The sequence below is a fragment of the Aythya ferina genome (genome assembly GCF_964211825.1).
Source record: "Aythya ferina genome assembly, chromosome: W".
In the NCBI taxonomy this organism is placed as follows: Eukaryota; Metazoa; Chordata; class Aves; order Anseriformes; family Anatidae; genus Aythya; species Aythya ferina.
The window spans coordinates 11,695,229-11,717,556 of record NC_140313.1 but is presented as its reverse complement, the minus strand read 5'-3'; the positions used below and the strand labels follow the sequence as shown (position 1 = coordinate 11,717,556).

Sequence of the window (22,328 nt, the reverse complement as noted above, 5' to 3'; positions counted from 1 at the left end):
TCCTTGGCCTGCCCTATTATTATCAACCCTGTGCAAGGCACCAGGTTGTGGCAGCCACATGACTGCAAGCTTCTACAACAAGCTCGAAAAATGGTTTTGGACTATGGATTACAATCCCAGGCAGCTCGACAGATAATTCAATGGATTTTCCAGGCAGAACTGATGTGTCCACTTGACTGTTGAAACTTGGCGTGTTTATTGTTAACTCCTTCCCCATTGTTATTGTTTGAAAAGGAATGGTTGCAGTCACCACAGGGGGAAGCGGGTCAACTGCGTCAACCGGGGGACCCCCGTATGGGATTACTGCAGAGATTTTAAAGGGAATGGGTCCTTATCTCAATACCCAGATTCAGTTGCAGTTCCTTGCGATTATTCACCAAACAGCTGCACAGCTCACACTGAGGACTCTTCTTAGTCTCCCAGGGGAAAAGAAAGCACCTCCATTCGCATCTGTAGAACAGGCCTCTGGGGAACCATATGCAAAAGTCAGTCCAGGCAACCAGATGTGGTGGTGCAGGACTGTCAAAGAATTGCTTTTACGGTACCCTCCATTAACAAACAGGCCCCGGCAATGCGCTATGAATGGCTAGTGCTTCTGCAGGGGATGAGGAATTCCCCTACATTATGGCAATTATATGTGGCCTGGGCACTACAACCAATTCGGACAGCGTGGTGTGACGTAATTATTTACCATTATATGGATAACATTTGGTTTGGTTGGCCAGAATACTTCCAGGATTCAGTTTTAAAGTTTAATCAGGATGCATTGGAAGCAAAAGGGTTGAAGATAGCCCCAGAGAAGGTTCAATGGAAGCAACTATGGCTATACTTGGGATGGAAAATATCAGACTCTACTATTTGTCCCCAGAAAGGTGATATGCAGGGCAAGCAGGCGATCAGGCCCAGTCAGCATGGCTTTATGAAAGGCAGGTCATGCCTGACGAACCTGATCTCCTTCTATGACAGAGTGACGCGCTGGGTGGATGAGGGAAAGGCTGTGGATGTGGTCTACCTTGACTTCAGCAAGGCTTTTGACACCGTCTCCCACAGCATTCTCCTCAAGAAACTGGCTGCTCTTGGCTTGGACTGGCGCACGCTTCGTTGGGTTAGAAACTGGCTGGATAGCCGGGCCCAAAGAGTCGTGGTGAATGGAGCCAAGTCCAGTTGGAGGCCGGTCACTAGTGGCATCCCCCAGGGCTCGGTGCTGGGGCCGGTCCTCTTTAATATCTTCATCGATGATCTGGACGAGGGCATCGAGTGCACCCTCAGTAAGTTCGCAGATGACACCAAGTTAGGTGCGTGTGTCGATCTGCTTGAGGGTAGGAAAGCTCTGCAGGAGGATCTGGATAGGCTGCACCGATGGGCTGAGGTCAACTGCATGAAGTTTAACAAGGCCAAGTGCCGGGTCCTGCACCTGGGGCGCAATAACCCCAAGCAGAGCTACAGACTGGGAGAGGAATGGTTGGAAAGCTGCCAGGCAGAGAAGGACCTGGGAGTGATGGTTGATAGTCGGCTGAATATGAGCCAGCAGTGTGCTCAGGTGGCCAAGAAGGCCAACAGCATCCTGGCTTGTATTAGGAACAGCGTGACCAGCAGGGCTAGGGAGGTGATCGTCCCCCTGTACTCAGCTCTGGTGAGGCCGCACCTCGAGTACTGTGTTCAGTTTTGGGCCCCTCGCTACAAGAAGGACATCGAGGTGCTTGAGCGGGTGCAGAGAAGGGCGACGAAGCTGGTGAGGGGCCTGGAGAACAAGTCCTACGAGGAGCGGCTGAGGGAGCTGGGCTTGTTCAGCCTGGAGAAGAGGAGGCTCAGGGGCGACCTTATCGCTCTTTTTAGGTACCTCAAGGGAGGCTGTAGCGAGGTGGGGGTTGGCCTGTTCTCCCACGTGCCTGGTGACAGGACGAGGGGGAATGGGTTTAAGTTGAGCCAGGGGAGTTTTAGGTTAGATGTTAGGAAGAACTTCTTCACTGAAAGGGTTGTGAGGCACTGGAACAGGCTGCCCAGGGAAGTGGTGGAGTCACCATCCCTGGAAGTCTTCAAAAGACGTTTAGATGTAGAGCTTAGGGATATGGTTTAGTGGAGGGCTGTTAGCGTTAGGTTGGAGGTTGGACTCGATGACCTTGAGGTCTCTTCCAACCTAGGAAATTCTGTGATTCTGTGATATAACTATGGTGTTACATAATTTGATAAATGTACAAATGTTCCTGGATAATATTCAGTGGGGTTGCCACATTGTAGGGATTACTAATAACAACTTAGCTATATTACTACCTTCATTACGGTGCAGGAGTGCAGAGCAGCAGATTACACTAACAAATGACCACCGGCAGTCTCCTTCACAAATAGCTTCTAAGGTTGCAGCCGGCACTGCTTGCAGATGTATAGCAGATGTTGCACTCTCTTTCCTAATTAGTGATCATGTGTCTTTTCCATTTGCAGTGATTGGTCAGTGGCAAAAAGAAAAGGGGGAGAGTAAGGGCTGACAAAGACAGAAATGGTACCAGGAGGATGCCACTGACACTAACAGCACGGGTAATAGGAGTAGTATAAATGACACAGGTGATGGCAAGGGTGAAATGATAGGTAAGTATTTTCGCGTTCTGGAATGGATTTTCCTACAGATTCAGCCTAAAACGAGTGTTCCATATTCTCCCAAGGGCCAAGTGATGGTTGAACGATCACACCAGGTTTTAAAGGAACAATTAGTGAGATTAAAAGAGATCAAGAACATCGATGAGCGATTGTCCGAGGCATTGGGTGTCTTGAATCACTTACGTTTTACTGGTGACCAAGAAGACCCTCCTGCGAGTATTCATTTTCAAACAATAAATAGAGCAGCACCAAATGTGTTACCACAAATAAGGATGAATTACCGAGATCCTGCTACAGGAACTTGGAAAGGGCCATACGAGTACAGAAATACAAATAACACCTGTGATTAAGATGACACTGATAGGCAGGGTTTAGGGGCTTATGGCACGGAGACAAGGGTAACAACTATAGCATTTGGAACAATCGTTCAGCTATGGCCTTACCTCCTGATTTTTTTATGATTTGCAGGGATAGGACCTGGCAAGGTATCCCTGCAAATGCTATTGGAGGTCCATGTTACTTAGATAAACTCACTATATTTGCTCCTAGCTTGTCACAGTTGCGTGAGATCATCAGACATAAATGGGCATTGCTCACACCGGATTGCAATGATAATGTTGAATTGCTTGGTGTTGCAGCTAGAGCGGCACTGGCAATTTTCGTGCCAGGAGTGGCATCTGTGGCCACACTTAACAACTTAGAAAAATTGGCATGCTGGGCCGAGAAGCAAGCCAATGCCACGACAGAGATACTTGAGGAGATGTTACCAGATCAAAATAGTCTGCAACATGGGCTCTTACAGGATCGAGCTGCTATTGACTTCTTGCTTTTGACTCAAGGGCATGGGTGTGAGGACTTTGAGGGAATGTGCTGTTTGAACCTTTCTGATCATAGCGAGTCAATTCACAAATCCATTACTTTCCTGAAAGAGCACATGAGAAAGATTCAATATGATATCAGTCCTTTCTATCAATGGCTCACTGATTTGTTTGAAACGATGCATAGATGGTTACTGGGATTAATCAAAGAGGGATTAAGGGTTCTGTTTGTTGTGGTGTTAATCATCATTGCGTATTGTATTGTAATAAATGTGGTTAAAGGGTTACTTGCAAAACTGTTAATTCAGGCTTGGTTTGCTCAAAAAGAAAAAGGGGGAATTCTTGGGGGATTTTTGAAACAGCAAAGATCCCATGGCTTGCTGCAGCTGAGCAAACCAAGCTACCAGGACAACTATGAAAACTTCCCATAACATTGTTCCCACATCACCCAACTGAGGAATTTAGAAAAATATTGTTGCCAGCAGCTGACTTCAAGGACAAAATCTACGTGACTGCTAATCACAAGGGGGTTGTTTTCTTGCAGTTGTTTGTCTGAGTGCTTTTGACCAATAATCTTGTGTGAGACACTATCCGCCCCTGTTAAGTTCACTATAAATGTCAGGCAATTCGGGTAATAAATGGAGCATGATCTGACCATACTAGTGTCTGTCGTGTTTTCGGCCATTCTTCCTGCAACACTTAATGCCTTCTTTGCCTCAGTCTTTAGCAGCAAAACCAGTTGCTCTCTGGATACCCAGTACCCTGAGCTGGTGGAAGGGGATGGGGTGCCGAATGTGGCCCTCACTATCCATGAGAAAATGGTTGGCAACCTGCTACGGCACTTAGATGCGTGCAAGTCGATGGGGCCAGATGGGATCCACCCGAGGATACTGAGAGAAATGGCGGAGGAGCTGTCCAAGCTGCTTTCCATCATTTATCAACAGTCCTGGCTATCGGGGGAGGTCCCAGTTGACTGGCAGCTAGCAAACGTGAAGCCCATCTACAAGAAGGGCCGGAGGGCAGACCCGGGGAACTATAGGCCTGTCAGTTTAACCTCAGTGCCAGGGAAGCTCATGGAGCAGATTATCTTGAGTGTCATCACATGGCACTTACAGGGCAACTAGGTGATCAGGCCCAGTCAGCATGGGTTTATGAAAGGCAGGTCCTGCTTGACGAACCTGATCTCCTTCTGTGACAAAGTGACACGCTTGGTGGATGAGGGAAAGGCTGTGGATGTGGTCTACCTTGAGCTGCCTGGCAGAGAAGGACCTGGGAGTATTGGTTGATAGTCGGCTGAATACGAGCCAGCAGTGTGCTCAGGTGGCCAAGAAGGCCAACAGCATCCTGGCTTGCATAAGAAGCAGTGTGGCCAGCTGGTCTAGGGAAGTGATTCTCCCTCTGTACTCGGCTCTGGCGAGGCCTCACCTCGAGTACTGTGTTCACTTTTGGGCCCCTCGCTACAAGAAGGACATCGAGGTGCTCGAAAGAGTCCAGAGAAGGGCAACAAGGCTGGTGAGAGGTCTGAAGAACAAGTCTTACAAAAGTGGCTGAGGGAGCTGGGATTGTTCAGCCTGGAGAAGAGAAGGCTCAGGGGCAACCTTATCGCTCTTTATAAGTACATTAAAGGAGGCTGTAGCGAGGTGGGGGTTGGTCTATTCTCCCATGTGCCTGGTGACAAGACAAGGGAGAACGGGCTAAAGTTGCGCCAGGGGAGTTTTAGGTTGGATCTTAGGAAGAACTTCTTTACTGAGAGGGTTGTTAGGCATTGGAATGGGCTGCCCAGGGAAGTGGTGGAGTCACCATCCCTGGAGGTCTTTAAAAGACGTTTAGATGTTGAACTTAGCGATATGGTTTAGTGGAGGACTGTTAGTGTTAGGTCAGAGGTTGGACTCGATGATCTTGAGGTCTCTTCCAACCTAGACAATTCTGTGATTCTGTGATTCTGTGAAGTCATTGCTAGGCTACTCTCTATCTTCTTTGGTAAGTCATGGGCATCGGGAGAGGTGCCTGAGGACTGGAGGCCTCCGGTCACTCTGGTCTTCAGAAAGGGCAAGAAAGAGGACCCAGGTAACTATAGACCGGTCAGCCTCTCCTCCATCCCTGCTAAGGTGATGAAACAATTTATCCTTGGCGTTGTCTCCAGTCATATCAAAGATAAAAGGGTCATTAGGGGCAGTCAACATGGCTTCACCAAGGGGAAGTCATACTTGACCAACCTGATAGCCTTTTATGAGGATATAACTGGGTGGATAGATGATGGAAAGGCAGTGGATGTGGTCTATCTTGATTTCAGTAAAGCCTTTGACACCGTCTCCCACAACATCCTCGCAGCTAAACTGAGGAAGTGTGGTCTGGAAGATCGGGTAGTGAGGTGGACTGTGAACTAGCTGAAGGAAAGAAGCCAGAGAGTTGTGGTTAATGGGACAGTCGAGTTGGAGGCCTGTATCTAGTGGAGTCCCTCAAGGGTCAGTACTGGGATCAGTGTTGTTTAATATATTCATCAGTGACTTGGATGAGGCAATGGAGTGTGCCATCAGCAAGTTTGCCGATGACAATAAAGTGGGAGGAGTCGCTGACATGCCGAAAGGCTGTGCTGCCATCCAGCGGGACCTCAACAGGTTGGAGAATTGGGCGGGGAGAAACTTAATGAAAAATAATAAGGGCAAGTGTAGAGTCCTGCATCTGGGCAAGAACAACTCCAGGCACCGGTATAAGTTGGGGACTGCCCTGCTGGAAAGCAGTGAAGGGGAGAGGGACCTGGGGGTCCTGGTGGACAGCCGGATGACCATGAGCCAGCACTGTGCCCTTGTGGCCAAGAAGGCCAATGGCATCCCGGGGTGTATCAGAAGAGGTGTGTATTACTAGGTCAGGAGAGGTTCTTCTCCCCCTCTACTCTGCCCTAGTGAGACCGCATCTGGAATATTGCGTCCAGTTCTGGGCCCCTCAGTTCAAGAAGGACAGGGAACTCCTTGAGAGAGTCCAGCTCAGAGCAACAAGGATGATTAAGGGAGTGGAGCATCTCCCTTACAAGGAAAGGCTGAGGGAGCTGGGTCTCTTTAGCTTGGAGGAGACTGAGGGGTGACCTTATTAATGTTTATAAATATGTAAAGGGTGAGTGTCATGAGGATAGAGCCAGGCCTATTCTCCCACATGCCTGGTGAGAGGATGAGGGGGAATGGGCTAAAGTTGCACCAGGGGAGTTTTAGGTTGGATATTAGGAAGAACTTCTTTACTGAGAGGGTTGTTAGGCATTGGAATGGGCTGCCCAGGGAAGTGGTGGAGTCACCATCCCTGGTGGTCTTTAAAAGAAGTTTAGATGTTGAACTTAGTGATATGGTTTAGTGAAGGACTTGTTAGTGTTAGGTCAGAGGTTGGACTCGATGATCTTGAGGTCTCTTCCAACCTAGACAATTCTGTCATTCTGTGATTCTGTAATCTTTGTGCCTCTCCTCTGGACTCACTCTAAGAGGTCCACATCTTTCTTGTTCTGGGGGCCACAAACCTGGATGCAGTACTCCACATGGTGCTTCACAAGGGCAGAGTAGAGGGGGACAATCACCTCTCTCTCCTTGCTAGCCACTTTTCTTGTGATGGTGCCCAGGATGCACTTCGCCTTCTGGGCTGCAAGCGCACACTGCTGGCTCATGTTGACCTTTTTGTCCACCAGAACCCCCAAGTCCTTCTCTGCAGGGCTGCTTTCAATGAGTTCTTCACCCAGTCTGTACCCTTGTCTGGGATTGCCCCAACCCAGGTGTAGCACCCTGCACTTGGACTTGTTGAACCTCATTCGGTTCACATGGGCCCACTTCTCTACTCTGTCCAGGTCCCTTTGAGTGGCAACTCTTCCTTCTTTGGTATTAACTGTACCACTCAGCTTAGTGTCACTTACAAACTTGCTGAGGGTGCACTCAGTCCTATTGTCTATGTCACTGATGATATTGAAAAGCACTGGTCCCAAGACAGACCCCTGAGGGACACTGCTCATCACAGTCCTTCTTTTGGACATAGAGCCCTTGACCACCACTCCCTGGGTGTGGCCATTCCAAAGCCATATCTTTCCAATTTAGAGATTAGGATGTCGTGTTGGACTGTGTCAAAAGCCTTACAGAAGTCTAAGTAGATGACATTGGTCAGTCTTCCCTTGTCAACTGATGCAGTCATTCCATCATAGAAGGCCGCCAGACTGATCAGGCATGATTTGCCCTTGGTAACGCCATGTTGGTGTCCTGGATCATATCTTTGTCCTTCATGTGCATTCACATTGCCTCCAGGAGGATCTTTTCCATGATGTTCCCAGGCACAGAGGTGAGGCTCACCGGTCTGTAGTTCCCCAGGTCCTCCTTTCTACCCTTTTGAAAAATGGGAGCAATGTTTCCCTTTTTCCAATCACCAGGGACTTCTCCTGACTGCCATGATTTTTCATATATGATGGAGAGAGGCTTGGCAACTACATCAGTCAATTACCTCAGGACCCTGGGATGCATGTCATCAGAGCCCATAGACTTACACCTGTTTAGTTTAGGTGGTCTTGAACCTGCTCTTCACTTACAGTGGGTGGGACTTTGCTCCCCCAGCCTCCATCTATGGGTTCAGGGAAATACAATACAGCCCAGAGGAAGCAGTCTAGGAGGTTCCTGGAATGCATGTGTGAGAAACTAAGTTGTGTTTTTGCTGTAGAGAACTAATTTTCTGTATTCAAAGGTAGCTGTGTAGTCATAACAAGGAGAAATGCTAAGTAGTTAAGTGGACAGTAGAAGGCCTCACTGTTCCAAAATAAGGTAGAAGCTTGAGAAAAACAGGATGAGCAGTGTGAGAACAGTAAAACAAAGATCAGAAGTTCTGAAAACACAAGAAAGGAGAAAAAAAAAGTTGTAGTTGTTAAGTTGCGTCAGGAGGTCCCAAACTTGCTCTTCACTTACAGTGGGAGGGACTATGCTCCCCCAGCCCCTGCCTAGAGGTTCAAGGACTCGAGAGATGTGGGAAGCCTGAAGATTAGTGAAGACCGAAGCAAAGAAGTTTTTAAGTACCTCTGCCTTCTCCACATCTGTTGTTACCAGTTCTCTGTCTTCATTTGTCAGACACGGTACGCTCTCCTTAGTCTTTCTTTTCTGAACAATGTACCTGTAGAACCCCTTCTTGTTATTCTTTGCATCCCCCACCAAGTTTACTTCTGTCAGTTCCTTGGCTTTCCTGATCCCATCAGTGCACATCCAGACAGCATTTCTGTATTCTTCTCACGTATAAATGTTTGTTGATTATCACTCTAGGATTTCTGCTATATTAAGAATGAAATCCCAATAGACGTTGTATTCCTGCCATTGTCCTCACAGGATAGAGACAGTTATTGTAATATAGTAGCATTTCTTTATTAAGCACTGAAGGAACCATGCATGTTTTTGTACACTACTGTGTTTTCATAATGACTTACCTTCATAGTGTGTATACTGGGGAATGAAGTATAAGTTTTCCAATCTGTCCTTAATGGTGGGAGTTGAATATTGTTTTAATGTGTTTATTTTTCCAGGCTGTTACTCAAAGATCATAATTCCATGTACAACAGCCACAAGTATTATAAACTACCTCCTATAGATTAAGAACAGCAGAGAAGGCAGCAGCAGCAGCAGTTGGTTGCTGGGTGCTGAGAAGAGTGTGAGGCTCCTGAGGTCCCAGGGGGTGTCTGACAGGGTTTCTGAGCCATGACACTCTCGGGTTCTGTGTGCTCTGTGTGTGGAGGCACTGGAAAACAGGCAACCAGTCTTGCGAAAAGGCCGGGAAAGAAGTGGGTGAAGCTGGATGGTCACATGGCCAGTTCAATCTGTGGAAAGTATGTCATGGTTTAACCCAGAAGGCAGCTAAGCACCATGCAGCCGTTCACTCACTCCCCCCACTGCGGGATGAGGGACGGAATCGAAAAAAAAAAAAAAAAAGGTTAAAAACTCATGTGTTGAGATAAAGACAGTTTAATAGCATAGAAAATGAAGGGAAAATAATAATCATCATGATAAAAGAAAATACATCATACAAAACAAGTGATGTACAATACAATTGCTGACCACATGCTGACCAATGCCCAGTCATACCCTGAACAGCACTCTCCCCCCAAGCCAACTCCCCTCATTTTTATTGTTCAGCATGATGTCATATGGTATGTAATATCCTTTTGGCCAGTTTGGGTCAGCTGTCCCGATTCTGTCCCCTCCCAGCTTCTTGTGCACTCAGTCTCCTTGCTGAGAGGGAGATATGAAAAACTGAAAAGTCCTCGACTCAGTGTAGCACACCTTAGCAACAATTAAAACATCACTGTGTTATCAGCATTCTTCTCATCCTAAATCCAAAACACAGCACCACACCAGCTAATAGGAAGAAAATTAACTCTGTCCCAGCTGAAACCAGGACAATATCCACCCCTTATACCATACCCTCTACATCATGCTCAGGTCCCACGCTTTCCAATACATGCCAATTAATATCCACCACCTTTCCTGTCTTTGATATATAAACACAGATACCATTCCCTTAGTCTATGGGCCATCCCTCTAAAAAGTCTGTTGAGTTTATTTAGTATATGACTTTGGGCTACATATGTCATCGCAGTCCTTCAGGGCAGGAGAGATTGTGTGTGGTGTTGGATTGTTGCATGCTGAAGCCAGCTACGGTTCCATCACCACTGCGCTTGCCTGGTTCTGTCAAAATTCATTTTTTATTAATCTGGGTCATTCTTACAGTAATACCATTGATATGGCAATATATAGCAACAGTAGTAGTGATGACATACAGTATTCTATAGCAATTACATGATAAAACTCAAATCATGGACAATTCCCACCAAAAATCAAATCTCCTTGAGGTACACATTGGACTTTCCTTCCGCTTTACCCACTAAATGCACTAAAGTCCTTGAGCTAAAGCAATCCCATGGATGGATTTGCCTTTGTCTGAGGCAGTAATAACCCAAACTGTCTTCCCCAGCATGTTCTTTTTGTGTACTACATGATCTTAATCCCTTTCTATAGTAGGTAAAAGATTTGATTGGGCAGGGCTAGTTTGGTTGACAGATCCCCTAGCATTGACTAACCAGGTGGCCTTTGCCAAATGTGTATCCCAATGTTTGAATGTCCCAACACACACTCCTTCAGTGTAGTCTTTAACAGTCCATTATATTGCTTGATTTTCCCACAGGCTGGTGCATGATAGGGGATGTGATATACACACTCAATACCATGTTCTTTGGCCCAAGTGTCTATAAGTTTTTTTCAGAAATGGGTCCCATTTGTCTGATTCAATTCTTTCTGCGGTGCCCTGTCGACATAAGACTTGCTTTTCAAGGCCCAGGATAGTGTTCCGGGCGGTGACATGGGGCACAGGATATGTTTCCAGCTATCTGGTGGTTGCTTCCACCATTGGAAGTACGTGGCACTTGCCGTTGCGGGTTTGAGAGAGTGTGAGTATACTCAATCTGCCAAGCCTCCCTATATTTATATTTCAGCCATTGTCCACCGTACCAGAGAGGCTTCAGACTTTGAACTGTTCAGGACACTGGTAGGGAGGTCCCTTGGGAGTCAGTCCTGAAGGGCAGGAAGCCTGTACGCTCTTCACGAAGGAAGACTTAAAATTGCGGGAGCAGGCTGTCCCTGCGTGCCGTAAAATGAGCCAATGAAACAGGACTACTGAGGAAAAGGCTGAAATTTTAATGCCTTCTTTATATCTGTCTTTACTAGCCAGACCAGTGTCATGGTTTAACCTGGCCGGCAGCTAAACACCACACAGCCGTTCGCTCACCCTCCCCCCTCCCTCTCTGGGATGGGGGAGAGAAATGGGAAAGTGAAGCCCGTGAGTTGAGATAAAGACAGTTTATTAAGACAGGATAATAATAATAATAATAATTATTATTATTATTATAGTACTATTAATAATAATGTGTGCGAAACAAGCAATGCAGAATACAATTGCTCACCACCCGCTGACCGATGCCCAGCCTAACCCTGAGCAGTCCAGCCCCCCTCCCCCGGCTAGCCACCCCTATATATTGTTTAGCATGATGTCAGATGGTATGGAATACCCCTTTGGCCAGTTTGGGTCAGCTGTCCTGGGTCCGTCCCCTCCCAGCTCTTGCTGCACCCCCAGCCTGCCCGTTGGCAGGACAGAGCAAGAAGCTGAGACGTCCTTGGCTTCGTGTAAGCACTGCTCTGCAACAATTAAAACATCGGCGTGTTATCAGCGCTCTTCTCATCCTAAGCCAAAACATAGCATTCTACCAGCTACTAGGAAGAAAATTAACTCTGTCCTAACTGAAACCAGGACAACCAGTTATCCACAGGGTACTCAGCCTCCTGAAGTGGAAGTCTGGGACAGGGAGCAAAAGAACGCCCCCCCCCCCCCCCGCAGCCATCATCCTCCATACCAAAGAGGCTTTAACCACTTGGCTTGCTTGTTTGCAGCACATGTTTCACAATCATGAATAACCTGTGCTATAGTGTCTATGGTCAGGTCCACCCCTTGATCACGCGCCCATCTCTATGTTGCATCCCTGTCTTGATGGCCTGAGGTGTCATGGGCCCATCGAGCTACAGATAATTCACCTTTATGTTGCCAGTGCAGGTCCACCTGAGCCACTTCAATCTTAGCAGCCTGATCCACCTGCTGGTTGTTTTGATGTTCTTCAGTAGCCCGATTCTTGGGCTCATGAGCATCTACGTGGCGTACCTTTACAGCCAGGTTCTCCACCCAGGCAGCAATATCTTGCCACAATGCAGCAGCCCAGATGGGTTTGCCCCTGCCCTGCCAGTTGCTCTGCTTCCATTGCTGTAACCACCCCCACAGGGCATTTGCCCTGAATCAGTGTAGAGATAGAGAACTGGCCACTTTTCTCGTTCAGCAATGTCTAAAGCCAGCTGGATGGCCTTCACTTCTGCAAACTGACTTGATTCACTTTCTCCCTCAGCAGCTTCTGCAACTCATCGTGTAGGACTCCATACAGCAGCCTTCCATCTCCGATGCTTCCCCACAATACGACAGGACCCATCAGTGAACAGGGCATATTTCTTCTCATTCTCTGGTAACTGGTTGTACAGTGGGGCTTCTTCAGCACAAGCCACCTCCTCTGATGATGATATCCCAAAATATTTGCCTTCTGGCCAGTCCATAATAATTTCCAAGATTCTTGGGTGACTGGGGTTTCCTATTCGAGCCCGCTGAGTTATCAGTGCAACCCACTTGCTCCAGGTAGCATCAGTTGCATGATGTGTAGAGGGGACCCTTCCCTTGAACATCCAGCCTAGTACTGGCAGACAGGGTGCCAGGAGAAGCTGTGCTTCAGTACCGACCATCTCCGAAGCAGATTGAACTCCTTCATATGCTGCCAATATCTCTTTTTCAGTTGGAGTGTAGCGGGCCTCAGATCTTCTGTATCCCCGACTCCAAAACCCCAGGGGTCGACCTCGAGTTTCCCCAGGTTCTTTCTGCCAGAGGCTCCAGGTGGGGCCATTCTCCCCGGCTGTGGTGTAGAGCCCATTCTTTACATCTGGTCCTGTTCGGACTGGCCCAAGGGCTACTGCATGAACTATCTCCCCTTTAATTTGTTCAAAATCTTATCATTCCTCGGGTCTCCATTCGAAATCATTCTTCTTACAGGTTACTTGGTAGAGCCAGCTTAAAATCAGACTGTAATTTGCAATGTGCATTCTCCAGAACCCCATGAAACTTAAGAAAGTTTGTGTTTCCTTTTTTGCTAGTTGGTGGAGACATAGCTGTTATTTTTTTGATCACATCCATTCGGATTTGATGACATCCATCTTGCCATTTTATTCATAAAAAACAGATCTCCTGTGAAAGTCCTTTGACCGTATCTTAATTTAATGGCAAAACCAGCCTTCAAAAGGATTTAGGCTATTTTCTTCCCTTTCACAAAAACTTTCTCTGCTGTGTCACCCCACACTACAATGTCACTGATATACTGCAGGTGTTCAGGAGTGTCCTCTCTGTTCCAGCGCAGACTAGATCAGTCCATGGCAAATGGTAGGGCTGTTTTTCCACCCCTGGGGCAGTTGATTCCCAGTGTACTGGACACTCCTCCAAGTAAAAGCAAACTGGCCTGCACTCTGCTGCTAAAGAGATGTATAAAAATCCATTAGCAATATCAGTTGTGGCGTACCACTTGGCTGCTTTCGATTCCAGTTCATAGTGTAGCTCTAGCATGTCCAGCACGGCAGTACTCAACAGTGGCATGACTTCGTTCAGGCCACGATAGTCCACTGTTAGTCTCTACTCACCCTTAAACTTTCGCACTGGCCATATGGGACTACTGAAAGGCAAATGAGTCTTGCTGATCACTCCTCAGATCTCCAATTGACAAATTAGCTTATGGATGGGAATTAGGGAGTCTCGGTTGGTGTGATATTGCTGCCGGTGCACAGTTGTGGTAGCAATTGGCACTTGCTGTTCTTCGACCCTCAGCAACCCCACAACAGAAGGGTCCTCTGAGAGACCAGGCAAGGTAGACAATTGTTTAATGCCCTCTGTCTCTAAGGAAGCTACATGTATGCCAAAAGCCCACCAGAACCCTTTTGCATCCTTGAAATATCCTCTTCTAAGTCTATGCCAAGGATACATGGAGCATCCGGGCCAGTCACAATGTGGTGCTTTTGCCACTCATTCCCAGTCAGACTCACTTCAGCCTCCAATACAGTCAACTGCTGAGATCCCCCCGTCACTCCACAAATACAGATGGGCTCTGGCCCTTTATAGCTCGATGGCATTAGAGTACATTGTGCACTGGTGTCTACTAAAGCCTTATACTTCTGTGCGTCTGACGTACCAGGCCATCGAATCCACACAGTCCAATAAACTTGATTGTCCCTTTCTTCCCCCTGGCTGGAGGCAGGGCCCCCCTAATCCTGGTCAGAATTTTCTTCGTTTCTGTGTTTAAAGGACTGCCTGCTGGAAGTTGGAGCAGCAAACTTTTCAGAAAATCCCTTTTTCCCAATTGTTTTCTTTTGCAACTCACGTGCAAAAAAAAAAACCTCACGTGCCTCTAGGGTTGCGGTAGATTTTCCATCCCATTTTCTCATGTCCTCTCCATGGTCTCGTAAAACCACAGGGTGGCACGGGGTGTGTACCCACTATATCGTCTTCCTTGACCAGAAGGACACTTAATCCTAATAGCTGAGAGACTGGTTCGTGAAGGTGGGGAGGAAGATAAATTCTCTCTAAGTTGGTTTGAAATTTCAGAAAGTTTCTCCAAAGTATTCTCTTTTACTTGTTGTAACTCTTGAAAGAGATTTTCCACAACCAAGACACAGGTCTGTAGTGAAGAGGAGAGACTTTCTTCGTACTGCTGGAGTTGTTTAGCCAGTTCATCCGCTGTGGGTTCCTCATGGTCTTTCGAGACCATTACTGCCAATGAGCTGGCATATGATGACGGTTCACTCTGTACAAACTTCTGCCACATGGGTCATGTACACTTGACTTCATTCGGATCTTTAGATAGCTGTTTGTTGTCTAGGTCATCATAAATCACCTCCAACATGGCTAATTCCCTTCTCCATGGTGGTCCATTTTCCTGATGACATCCAAGATCTTCCTTGAAGGGATACCTTTCCTTCACGTCTGAAAGGAAACGCCTCCAGAGGGTGAAGATTTGTGCTCCATTTCCAATTGCTTTGTCAATGTCCGTGTCCCTAGAAAGGGATCCCAACTGCCTGGCTTCCCTGCCCTCTAATTCTAGACTATTCACTCTGGTATCCCAGCACCGGAGCAGTCAGGTGAAAGGTGCTCACCTGGACAACAACCAAAATCCTTTTGTATAACTCATAGCTCATTCTGGGATAGGCCTCAAATAGTTATTGATGATCTTATGATATCTTCCTCTTCTCGTTTCTGTTTTGGCCCAGCCACTGCAGAATAGCCTATCTCATCATCTTTTTCTTCCCCTGTCTGAGTAGGAGTTCCTCTTCTTTCTAAATGACCTGACTTCCCCATCCATTGTTTCATCTTGGTTACAGGGGCAACTTGCACTGCTACAGTCTACTTCCCTGACCCAGCCGAAAGGCCTGTCACAGGGGTTGGAAGAGCCGCAGGGCCCCTCACAGGGGTTGGAACGACCGATGGGTCCGACACAAGGGTTGGAGTGACCGCAGTGGCTGGAGTGGTTGCAGGGATTGGAGTGGCTGCAGAGGCTGGAGTGGCTGCAGGGGTTAGAGTGACCGTTGGGCCACAGGGTCTGTCACTAGGGTTATAGTGGCATCGATTGCAGCTCGATAGGCATAGGCCAGACCCCAGGACGTTGCAGTGATTTGTGTATCTCTGGTATTGCCAGAGTGATGACACCCCTTTTTCAAGCATTCTACCAGTTTTTTAGGATTTTGCAGTTGTTCAGGGGTGAATTTCCAAAGCACTGGAGGTGTCCACTGCTCTAGAAACCTGCCCATATCCTCCCACACTCCCTGACACTCACAACTGTCCTGCCTCAGGACAGATCTCTGGATGGCATTCCTAAGTAGTTGTTTGATCTTAAACAAAACCTGAAGCGCATTCAGGAGACATAACAATAACAACATGCTGGTGTGAACATCCCAAGGATATTCGAAATCTTGAAGAACTATCGTAACTAGCCCGGAGGAGAAGAGGGGGGTGAAGGAAAAAGGGAGAGTGAACAAGTGGGAAAAAATATCTCCCTCGTCCCCTCCATAGATTGTCTCCCTCAAGATAAAAGGGTAAAAGGTGTAATTGTTAACAGTTTCTGAGATATGGTTTCTGAAGTACAGTCGATGACAGTGCTGAGTACAAATACAAGGTTAGTCTCATGACCAGCAATTTTATCATATCATAAGCCAGTGTTACACCGCACAGTAAAATAATAATCTTCAACCAGCACCCGGAAAGGATAAACAGCACGACTGGGAGCACATACAGTAAGTAATATTCCATATAACTCAATTTGGAAAACAGGCACAGCAGACCTGAGATCAAAGCAATCAACACTGTGACTAGCAACTATTAAGCAAATTGAATACTTATACCAATTTTGGTTTAACACACTCTGGTCAGATCTGTCATTATCAAAACCCTTCGCACCCCATGTTGGGCACCAAAAGGACTGTTGTGGTTTAACCCAGCCGGCAGCTAAGCATCACACAGCCGTTTGCTCACCCTCCCCCCTCCCTCTCTAGGATGAGACAGAGAATTAGAAAGAAATGAAAGCCTCTGGATTGAGATAAAAACAGTTTATTAGGACAGAAAATAAAAGAAAATGATAATAATAATAATGATACTACTAATAATAATAATGTGTACAAACAAGCGATGCACAATGCAATTGCTCACCACCTGCTGATGGATGCCCAGCCTATCCCTGAGCAGCTGGTCCCCCCACCCTGGCTAGCCACCCCTATATATTGTTCAGCATGACGTCAGATGGTATGGAATACCCCAATATAAGCCTACGTTTGAAAAATATACTATTTGAATGTTTATAAATTATACTGACAAACAGTAATCATCCATACATTTTGCAGATCTTGTACAAGATCTTCAATATTAAAAGTAACCACTGAGAAATGCTGTTACAGCAGCTATTTCCTATTCTATTCCCTGTATTTTTTAACTCAAATGAGCACAATGTAAATTAAAACTACACAAAACAGAGGCAAAACCTGACTGTGTTTCTCAGACAAATTATTCCTTTTAGTACACCACAAGTATTCATAGCCTGTGGACTGTTACTTGAATTCAATGTTTTTGTTACTCTGAACAGGACATTCCAAAGTGAAATTGAAGTCAAAAGCAAGACACTGAGGAAGTATGCTACATTAACATGCTTTAAAGAATAGAAAATTTAAAAAAGTGTAAAGAACAGACTACCAGAAGTCTTACTGAACAGGTGAAAAATTCAGTTCTGTTTTGCTCCCCCTGCCCCTTTCAGGGAGCCACTTAAGTCAACCTACCCACTGCATCCTCCAAATACTTTATGGGATTATCTAGCCTTTTTAGCTAACCCTTCACGTATTTTACAACATCAGTCCCAACCTCTGAAAACAATACCCCACACCTAAAAAGATTAACAGCATACTTAAGAAATAAATGTGCTTACTATTCTTGAATCAGAGAATGGATTGTACTCATCTAGTCCTGGAAGAACATTTCTTGTCACTTGTGTAACAGAAGGATCCTAGAAAAAAAAAAAAAAAAAAACAGTTCTGTAAATGTATGCACATGTATAGAAGCAACAAATCAACGCTTACTTTCCTCTATCCTTCGAATACAAGGGTACAATATTGAAAGGAAATTGATAAAAAAAAAAAAAAGGGATCAATACGTGGCTCCAAGGCTGGTGTCAATGGCAGAATTGACACCAGTTTCTTGACCGTGGAATGGTCTACTGTGGTGGTTTTACTTATCTGGGCAGCTGAGCTGCACCACAACCACTCTCTCACTCCCCCTCCTCAAAGGGAAAGCGGGAGAAAATATGATACAAAGGGCTCAAGGGTTGGGATAAGGACAGGGAGATCATTCAACAATTATCATCATGGACAAAACAGACTCAGCATAGGAAGATTAATGAAATTTATTACCTATTACTAACAAGCTAGAGCACAGAGAGACAAGAAAAAAAAAAAACTAAAAACACTTTCCCCCCATCTACCCTCTTCTATGTCCTCCCCCTGAGCAGAGCAGGGAATGTGGGTTATGGTCAGTTCATAACACTTAGTCTCTACTGCTCCTTCACGGTCACTCTCTTCCCCTGCTCCAGGATGGAGCCTCTCCCACAGGATGCAGTCTTTCCCAAACTGGTCTTACGTGGGCTTCCCCCAGGAAGGGGGAAGCTCTTCAAGAACTGCTCCAAATACCGGTCCATACCGCAGGCTCCATCTGTCAGGACCAAACTACTCCAACATGGGTCCCCCACAGGCAACAGCTCCTGCCAGATCACCTGCTCCAGCATGGGCTCCTCTCCACAGGCTACAGGTCCAGACTGGAGTCTGCTCCAGCAGGGGCTTTCCATGGGCTGCAGCGTGGAAATCTGTTCCACCATGGTACACCATGGGCTGTACCTCCTCTCCCTCCTTGTTCACTGACCTTGTTGTCTGCAGGGCTGTTTCCCGCTCATTACTCTCCCAGCTGCTGTTGCACAACATTTTTTTTCCCTTTCTTAAATATGAGCTCACATAGACACAAACAACATTGCTTATTGGCTTGGCTCTGGGCAGCAGCAGGTCCCTTTGTAGCTGGCTGAAACTGGCCCTTATCAAACATAGACTCTTCTCACAGAGGCTGATGAGATGTACCTTTCTCAGAGGAGGGAAAAAGGATTTCTGCACAGTAGTTAGTAGGGCTGGCATCCCTTCCTTCTCTTCTATCAACCACACTACTCAACTTCATGTCATCTGCAAATCTGCTGAGGGTGCACTTGATCCAACTGTCTATGTCATTGATACATAGGTGAGGCTCACCAGTCTGTAGTTTCCCTGGTCCTCCTTTCTACCCTTTTTAAAAATGGGAGCAAAGTTTCGCTTTTTCCAGCCACTATGGACTTCCTTCAGGACCCTGGGATGCATGTCATCAGGGCCCATAGACTTGTATGTGTTTAGGTTCATCAGGTGGTCTCGAACCTGCTCTTCTCTTACAGTGGGTGGGACTTTGCTCCCTGTGTTGGTCTGAGCTGGAGTCACCTTTTCCCTGCAGCAGCCCGCACAGTGCTGTACTCTGCACTCGTAGCTGGAACAGCACTGATATCACTCCAGTGTTGCGTCTATTGCTGCATAGTGCTGGCACAGCATCAGGACTCCTTCCAAGACCCCAAGAGCCAGCAGACTGGGGGTGGGCAAGTGATGGGGAAGGCATATTGCCAGGGCAGCTGACCTAAACCAACCAAAGGGATATTCCATAACACATGATGTCACACTCAGCAATAAAAAGGGGGGCTCTCATGGGGAAGGGGGCTGTTCCTCCTGAACAACCACTATGCATTTTGAGGCCCTGCTTCCCAGGAATTGGCCGAACACCGCTCGTTGATGGTGTCGTGGTTCCACTCGAGTGGGCAGCCGAGCTCCACCACAGCCGCTCTCTCACTCCCCCTCCTCAAAGAGGAATGGGGAGAAAATATGTGAAAAGGGCTCAAGGGTTGAGATAAGGACGAGAAAATCACACAATAATTATTGTAACGGGCAAAACAGACTCGGCATAAGGAGATAGTAAGATTTATTGCCTATTACTAACAAGCTAGAGAAGTGAGAAAACAAAGGAAAAAAAAAAAAACAAAAGCACCTTCCCCCCCATCCACCCTCTTCTACCTCCTCCCCCCGAGCAGCGCAGGGGAACGGGGGAATGGGGGTTATGGTCAGTCTACAGCACTTCTTCTCTGCCGCTCCTTCTCGGTCACTCTCGTCCCCTGTGCTGTGGGGTCCCACCCACGGGATGCAGTCCTTGATGAACTGATCCGGCGTGGGCTTCCCACAGGCAGCAGCTCTTCCAGAACTGCTCCAGATAAGGGTCCATACCACGGGGTCCATCCCTCAGGAGAAAACTGCTCCAACCTGGCTCCCCCACAGGCAGCAGCTCCTGCTAGGTCACCTGCTCCTGCGTGGTCTCCTCTCCACGGGCTACAGGTCCGGCCCGGAATCTTCTCTGGCAGGGGTCTTCCACAGGCGGCAGCCTCCGTCAGTGCAGGGCCACCTGCTCCACCGTGGTCTCCTCCACGGGCTGCAGCATGGAACCCTGCTCCACCGTGGTACTCCATGGGCTGCAGGGGGACATCCTGCTTCACCATGGTCCTCACCACAGGCCGCAGGGGACTTCTGCTCCGGCGCCTGGAGCACCTCTCCCCCTCCTTCTACACTGACCTTGACACCTGCAAGGCTTTCTCACTCCCTTGACTCTCCCGGCTGCTGTGTGGCGCAGCGTTTTTTTCCCTGTCTTAAATATGTTCTCACAGAGGCGCAAAACAACATCGCTTATTGGCTCAGCTCTGGAAAACAATGGGGCCCTTCCCAAACATGGGGCAGCTTCTAGATCTTTCTCACAGAAACCACCCCTATGGCCCCCTGCTACCAAAACCTTGCCACGTAAACCCACTACAGATGGGAAGTAGAGAATATTTTTTTTTTCTCTCTCTCTGTGCTTCCGCGTGGACTGATTGTTTCTTTTGTTTCTGTTTTTCCTCCCCATTCCCTTTCCCTTTAATTAAACCTTTCTCATCTCAAACCTCAAGTTCTCTGTGTTGTATTTTCTCCCCCTTCCTCTTTGAGGAGAGGGGGAGTGAGAGAGTGGTTGTGGTGGAGCTCGGCTGCCCACCTGAGTAAAACCACCACACTCCCCCAGCCTCCATCTACGGGTTCAGGGAAATGAAAGACTTGGGAAGCCTAACTGTCAGTGAAGACTGAAGCAAAGAAGTTGTTGAGTACCTCAGCCTTCTCCATGTCTGTAGTTACCAGTTCACCCTTCCCATCCACCAGAGGGGGTGCACTCTCCTTGGCTTTTCTTTTCTGAGCAATTTACCTATAGAATCCCTCCCTGTTATTCTTTGCTTCCTTTGCCAAGCTCATTTCCTCCTGCACAAAATGTTTAGCATGCAGCTAGATTAATACATAATACAGTGGGTGAACAATTAGATGACAGGTCTGGCTCAAAGGGTTATATCAGGCTGGCAGCCAGTCACTAGTGGAGTTCCCCAGGGCTCCATTTTAGGACTGGTCCTCTTCAATGTTTTCATAAACAGCCTCAGTCTTCACCAACAAGTGCTCTAGCCACACCACCCAAGTCACACAAGGCAAAGGCCAGGACTGGGAGAATGAAGAAATGCCCACTGTAGAAGAATGTTATAAATGAAGTCTCAACTCAATCTGAATTTAGTAATATTTATAAAAGGCAAGTAAACAGTGCTGGGTGCGCAGGGAGTCTATGCTCTACCAACACACACACACGAACATCAAACTTTCTAAATATACAGAACATTGCTTTTACATACTAAACACGAGTACGCCCATACATATGTACGCCTATACATATGTACAATCAGAACAAACAATCCTTTAAGTCTATCACTATTAAGGTCCGTGTCTGGGGGAGCATAGTTGGAATTGGTAATCCTTGTTGAAGTGCTCCCTTATCTTCCATGACTTAACAGTTTCCTTTTTCCATTCATTTTCCTGATTACAAACACCAGAGAATTCCAGGGCTAGTTGTGGGAACAATATGTCTTGCTTTAAGTTGTCAAGCAACTCAGCCTTCGGGCCTTATGTATCCTATTCTTCCCAGAATGAAGAAAAACATATCCATCTCCTTTTCAAGGCCAATAGGGCCTGGGTCAAAAGGCACGTCCAGGTCACCAGGGGGCATAACAGCAAAAGCCTTAAAGCAAGATAAATATTACAAAATTCCGATTGAGTTGAGACCTCATTTATAACAAATTGGTGACCCCGACGTGATCTTCTTGGACTTTGGATCTGTGACCGGTAAAGGGAGTGGCCCTTGCCGATAGCAGTGTTAGAGTCCAACAAGATTTCGAACATAAGAGGCAAGTAAGAAACCAAGAGGTCTTCTTTTGTGACCTGTAATTCTGCGCGCAAAGACCCGAACGAAGATACCGTTTGGTTGGGTGGAATTCGATTGTGTGACTGTATGTAAGGGTGTAACTGAGACGGAATTTAGTTCTGAAGCTAAGAATTCGTGGGTGGGTTAACCACTTGCAAGACACCTCTAGACACAGGCACAGCCAGCGATTCGGAACCTCTTTAAGGGTTCCAGAGATTCGGAACTTATTTGAAGCTTCCAGGGATTCAGCCAGGGATTTGGAACCTCTTTGAGGATTCCAGGCGTTATATATGGAGTGGTAATTCGTGTCGAGAAAATAGTTGATATTAATAAAGAAGGGGGAGATTTGGGAATGTGTCCATGGGGGTTGGAAAGCCCCATGGTTGAGATAGC

The 22,328-nt window shown here is 47.0% G+C and overlaps 1 protein-coding gene and 1 long non-coding RNA gene across 5 annotated transcripts in view; one reads left to right on the top strand and one right to left on the bottom strand.

Annotated features, from left to right (window-relative positions):
* Nucleotides 1–22,328, top strand: part of LOC311426402 — a 579,678-nt gene that overhangs the window by 29,941 nt on the left and 527,409 nt on the right. The window lies entirely within an intron of this gene.
* The window catches only part of LOC311426323 (secretory carrier-associated membrane protein 1-like), a 145,490-nt gene that overhangs the window by 48,973 nt on the left and 74,189 nt on the right, over nucleotides 1–22,328 (bottom strand). For all 4 annotated transcript variants that reach the window (XM_084502756.1, XM_084502755.1, XM_084502757.1 and 1 more), the window contains one exon: nucleotides 17,497–17,574. In XM_084502756.1, the coding sequence (XP_084358882.1) occupies nucleotides 17,497–17,574 (78 nt within the window). The remainder of the gene's footprint in view (nucleotides 1–17,496; nucleotides 17,575–22,328) is intronic.